This window comes from Henckelia pumila, chromosome 3, assembly GCF_033568475.1.
Source record: "Henckelia pumila isolate YLH828 chromosome 3, ASM3356847v2, whole genome shotgun sequence".
Taxonomy (NCBI): domain Eukaryota; kingdom Viridiplantae; phylum Streptophyta; class Magnoliopsida; order Lamiales; family Gesneriaceae; genus Henckelia; species Henckelia pumila.
Genome location: NC_133122.1, coordinates 17,998,543 through 18,004,146, shown reverse-complemented (window position 1 = coordinate 18,004,146; position 5,604 = coordinate 17,998,543). Strand labels below are relative to the sequence as shown.

The following is a 5,604-nucleotide window of genomic DNA, read 5'->3' as shown; positions in this document are numbered from 1 at the left end:
ATCAAAGCAGTTCGCTCTGGGTTTGTCGCACACATGCATTCTCGCCACGACCCTATGGTTCGTCTTCATGTCTGTAAGTTCTATGTTATGGATTGTTAAAGATGCATGATAGCTTTTGCGATTAATATTTATGAATGTTAATTAGGATGTTATGTTTAAATAACGTAATTAAGCATGTGGACTGTATGCACATCAGGATCATGGCTAACCGTAGGAATCCGAACAATGAGGACAATCAGAATAACCATTTTTTGGCTGGGTTGGCAGCTCTGTTGCAAGAACAGAGTAGAGCCCAAGGGGAGCAGATTCAACAGTTAATCCAAGCACAAGCGGGAGGACGGAACAACAATCAGCCACTACTAACTAATCCGATCTTTAAACAGTTTAAGGATCTAGGGCCGCAGGAGTTCAGAGGAGGGGCTGATCCCCTTGTAGCCGAGGAATGGGTGCAGTCAGTGGAGACCATTTTTGACTACATGCAGCTCACTGATGCAGACCGTGTGAGGTGTGTCATCTTTATGTTTCGTGATGATGTGAGGGTTTGGTGGCAGGGAGCCCGTTCTGCTGTGGATATGACTACGTTGACTTGGAATGGATACAAAGATGTGTTCTATGGAAAATATTTCACTATCAGCACCAGGACTAGACTTGCTAGAGAATTCCTGGAGCTCCGCCAAGGGAGCATGTCCATTGCTGAGTATGTGAAGAAGTTTGAAAGGGGAAGGTATTTTATGCCCATGATTTCGGGTAATGCTGTAGAGGAGTTGAAGCATTTCACGGAGGGACTGAATGCCACTATTCATTGTGATGTCAGATTGAGTGGGGCACAAACGTACCGAGCAGCAGTCGATGAGGCTATGTTGTCAGAAAAAGATGGGAATGATATTATCAAAGAATCGCAAGCGAAAAGAGCCAGTTACCAAGGGAGAGAACAACAAGGGTCTAGTCAGAAGAGGCCGTACCAAGCCCCAGCTCAGAGGAGACCGCAGCAGCAGCAGCGCCAAAACCACAATCAGGCGCGACCTCAGGGACAGAATCAGCCGAACGCCAATGCTCCAAGGCCGGTGAATGCACCTATTTGTCAAAAGTGTGGGAAGTCACACTCAGGTCAATGCATGCTTGGGACCAATACTTGATTTCTTTGCAAGAAGCCAGGACATTTCTCCAAGTATTGCCCGCAGTCAAAGGATCCTATCAGGGAAAGAGTGTTTGCTATGACTCACGATCACGTTGACCCAGATTCTGCAATTGTCACAGGTATGATCCGTATCGCTGGTTTACCTGCTTTTGTGTTGATTGATTCAGGAGCTACGCACTCTTTTATATCTATTAATTTTATGATGAAATTGGGGGTCTTGCCGGATGAATCTATTTCGAAATTTTGTGTGTCGTTACCCTCAGGAGAAGAACTGGAAAGTAGTAGTGTGGTAAGAAATTTCAAGGTTCAGATGCAGAGTCTAGTTTTGTGTGCAGATTTTATTGTTTTGAAAATGGTGGATTTCGATGCGATTTTTGGGATGGACGGCATGAGGCTATTATTGACTGCAAACGAAAAACTGTCTCATTGAAAGATCAGAACGGGAAATCGTTTGTGTTCCGCACTACCTCTAAGAAGAGCGCACCAGATATGATTTCTGCAGGAACAACCTGACAATTATTGAGTAATGGGTGTACAGGATTTCTTGCGAGTCTAATTGGTGATCTGGAGGTACAGAGACCAAAACTTGTGGAAGTGGAGGTATTGAAGGACTTTCAAGAAGTTTTTCCCGATGATGTTGCGGGATTGCCTCCAGTCAGGGAAGTCGAATTTGGGATAGAATTGTTGCCTGGAACTAAGCCAGCTTCTAAGGCACCGTACAGATTGGCACCGACCGAGATGAAAGAATTGAAGGATCAGTTGCAGGAATTACTGGATAAGGGGTTCATCAGACCGAGTGTATCGCCTTGGGGTGCACCGGTATTGTTCGTCAAGAAGAAAGATGGGTCAATAAGATTGTGCATTGACTACAGAGAACTGAACCGAGTTACAGTGAAGAACAGATATCCTTTGCCCAGAATAGACGACTTGTTCGACCAATTGCAAGGGGCAGAGGTGTTCTCAAAAATTGATCTGCGATCAGGTTACCATCAGCTGAAGGTAAAGGATGCAGATGTGCAGAAGACAGCATTCAGGACTCGCTATGGCCACTATGAGTTCTTGGTAATGCCGTTTGGGTTGACCAATGCACCAGCTGTGTTCATGGATTTGATGAACAGGGTGTTTCAACCTTTCTTGGATCAGTTTGTCATAGTTTTCATAGATGACATATTAATATATTCTCGCATTAGGGAGGAGCATCGTCAGCACTTGGCTACGGTGTTGCAAATTTTGAAAGAAAAGCAACTGTATGCTAAGTACAGTAAGTGTGAATTCTGGCTGGAGCAGATTTCATTTTTGGGTCATATAGTTTCAGCTATGGGGATTGAGGTGGATCCGTCGAAGGTGGAAGCGGTTCGTAATGGGGCTGCCCCGAAGAATGCTACAGAAATACGAAGTTTCTTGGGTTTAGCAGGCTACTACAGGAGATTTATTCAAGAATTCTTCAAGATAGCCCTACCACTGACTTCCTTAACTCGAAAAGGTGTGAAGTTTGTGTGGTCAGAACAATGTGAGAAGAGCTTTACAGAATTGAAGGAAAGACTGATTTCAGCGCCAGTGCTAGCAATTCCTGAAGGCACGGGTCTCTTTGTGGTTTATACCGATACTTCTAAGAGTGGATTAGGAGCTGTGCTGATGCAGGATGATAAATAATAGCATATGCATCTCGACAGCTGAAGGTCCATGAGAGGAATTACCCGACTCATGATCTTGAGTTGGCGGCAGTTGTTTTTGCTTTGAAGCTATGGAGACACTACTTGTACGGTGAAAGGTGTCAGATTTTCACTGATCACAAAAGCCTAAAATATTTCTTCACTCAGAAGGAGTTGAATATGAGGCAGAGGCGATGGCTGGAATTAGTGAAGGACTACGACTGTGACATTAACTACCATCCTGGTAAGGCTAATGTTGTAGAAGATGCCTTGAGTCGCAAGTCTGCAACATTGAACCAATTGACAGTGCAACAGGAGTTGATTGCTGAATTTGAACGTATGAGTTTGGAGGTATTTGAACCAATGGAGGTATGCACTCTAGCAGCCTTAACAGTAGTACCTAGTTTGCTTGAGAGAATCAGAGTAGGCCAAGCTTCTGATGAACAGTTGACGTTGTGAAGGAACAGAGATGAAGCCAAGGGTGGTACATTGTACACTGTCAAAGATAGAATTGTTCATCACCGAGGTAGAATGTGGATGCCAGCAGTAGACTCATTGAGACTGGAAGTGATGACTGAAGCCCATATTGTTCCATATTCCATTCATCCAGGAAGTACGAAAATGTATAAGGATCTGCAATCCTTATATTGGTGGCCAGGTATGAAGAAGAATATCGTAGAATTTGTGAGTGAATGTTTGACTTGTCAACAGGTAAAAATTGAGCATCAAAGGCCAGCGGGACTCCTAAAACCCTTGCCAATACCCACATGGAAGTGGGAAGATGTCACTATAAATTTCGTAGTAGGATTGTCAATCTCACCGCGAAGGATGAACTCGATTTGGGTGATAGTTTACAGGTTAACTAAGTCAGCTCATTTTATTCTAGTCAGGAATAACTTCTCGATGAATCAGTATGCAGAGCTGTACATTCGAGAAATTGTTAGATTGCATGGAGTTTCAGCGAGGATAGTATCTGACAGGGATCCTAAGTTCACTTCAAAATTTTGGGGAAGTTTACATAGAGGATTGGGAACAAAGCTAGCTTTCAGTACAGCTTTCCACCCTCAGACAGATGGTCAGTCAGAACGAGTGATCCAAATACTCAAAGACATGTTGAGAGCTTGTATGATCGACTTTGGAGGGAATTGGGAATCGAAATTACCTTTAGTGGAGTTTACTTACAACAATAGTTATCAAGCAACTATTGGCATGGCTCCTTATGAGGCATTGTATGGGAGAAGGTGAAACGACCCTAACTCTATAATAAATAAATATGCGGAAAATTTTTTTTTTTTTTTTTACGACTAAATAAAATATGTACATATATGCCCATACATATATGCACAAGATAAAATATTTAAAATAAATACATGACTAAATAAATAAACAATTAAATACTTAAGAAAAATGCATTCTTTAAAATAAATAAACATCTGAGTCAACCCTAGAATTAAAAATATACTGCATAAATAAAATAATTAAAATATGTGCATGCACTAAAACATTTAATAAAATATTCCCATAAAACTCAACCACTAAAAATATAATAAAATGTTTCACATGACATCATGCACGGTGACTCAGAAGCTGTCACGGTCACGGGACTACTGCAGCGCTGCTCATACGTCCTCACCACCGGTAGGAGTAACCTGCTCCTCTACGTACTCACCTGCACCATATCAGTGTAGTGAGCCTAGAGGCCCAACATGCATACTAACAAGGGTTTAAAATAATTTAAATCAATTTAATACTAATACATACATATACATGAATGAGCATGCTTAAAAATTAATAACATAAATTTCATAAATAAACATACATAATATCATACATACATAAGTTGCTGAGCATTTATTTTCTGAACATCGTATGGTCCTATCCGTAAGTGTGACCCATAGTGCGACTGATCAGTCTAAGAAACCATCGTACGAGGCTGGTGGCGAACCACCCATACATAAATGGCAGAAACTGCCCATACATAAATGGCAGAAACTGCCCATACATAAATGGCCACACTACTTCAATTTCCACCTAAAATATTTTATTTTGCTCAACCATAGAAATTAAATCATAGCATAAAAATTGATTTCATGAATGCATGTACTTGAATAAATTGTGTGTCCTTCATATATATTTAATTTAATTTTCTTACTAACATATAAATATTAAAATAACTTAAATGCATAAAAATATTTAAATATATAATCAGGACACATGCACATTTTCTCATGGATGGTTCTGGACTGCTGGCCCTACACTCAAGCCCATTAACTTAAAACTTGGCCCATTAACATATCAAAGCCCATTAAATCTAGCTTAGACCCAATAACACTATCCCTGGCCCAATGGGCCCAAAAGCCCATCCAACAGGCCAAATAACTTTCATGGGCTCCCAGGCCCATAAAAATTCCTGGCCAACTTAAACATTTAAATAAAAATTATAAAAAGCCCAAAAATAATTAAATTAACCCCAAAATAATTTAATTGACACCAAAAATAAATTAAATGGCACTAATTAAATTCTTGGGAATTTAATTAGTCCATTTAATTTCTAATTAACTTAAAAACTTAAAAATAAAATACCCGAACCCAAAACAAAATAACCCGGACCCGGACCCACTTAACTTGACCCACATTATTTTAGACCCGACCGGACCCCTCGACCCGACCCGGATCCCTCCGAAACCTTAGAACCCGAACCCTAGCCTCCCTATTGCTTCGGCCGTGTGCAGCAGCCGTTCTATGGCTGCTGCCGGCCTGCTCCGGCCGCCCCTGGCCGGAGCGCCGCCGCCCGGACGTAGCCCACGTCCGGGC

General features: G+C 41.6%; 1 protein-coding gene across 1 annotated transcript; it reads left to right on the top strand.

The window, feature by feature from the left end:
- Nucleotides 1-200: 200 nt before the first annotated feature.
- Nucleotides 201-2,193, top strand: LOC140888169 (uncharacterized). The gene is made up of 4 exons (XM_073295857.1): nucleotides 201-1,107; nucleotides 1,240-1,524; nucleotides 1,677-1,854; nucleotides 2,121-2,193. The coding sequence occupies exons 1-4, from the start codon at nucleotides 201-203 to the stop codon at nucleotides 2,191-2,193; spliced, it is 1,443 nt and encodes a 480-aa protein (XP_073151958.1).
- Nucleotides 2,194-5,604: the final 3,411 nt, after the last annotated feature.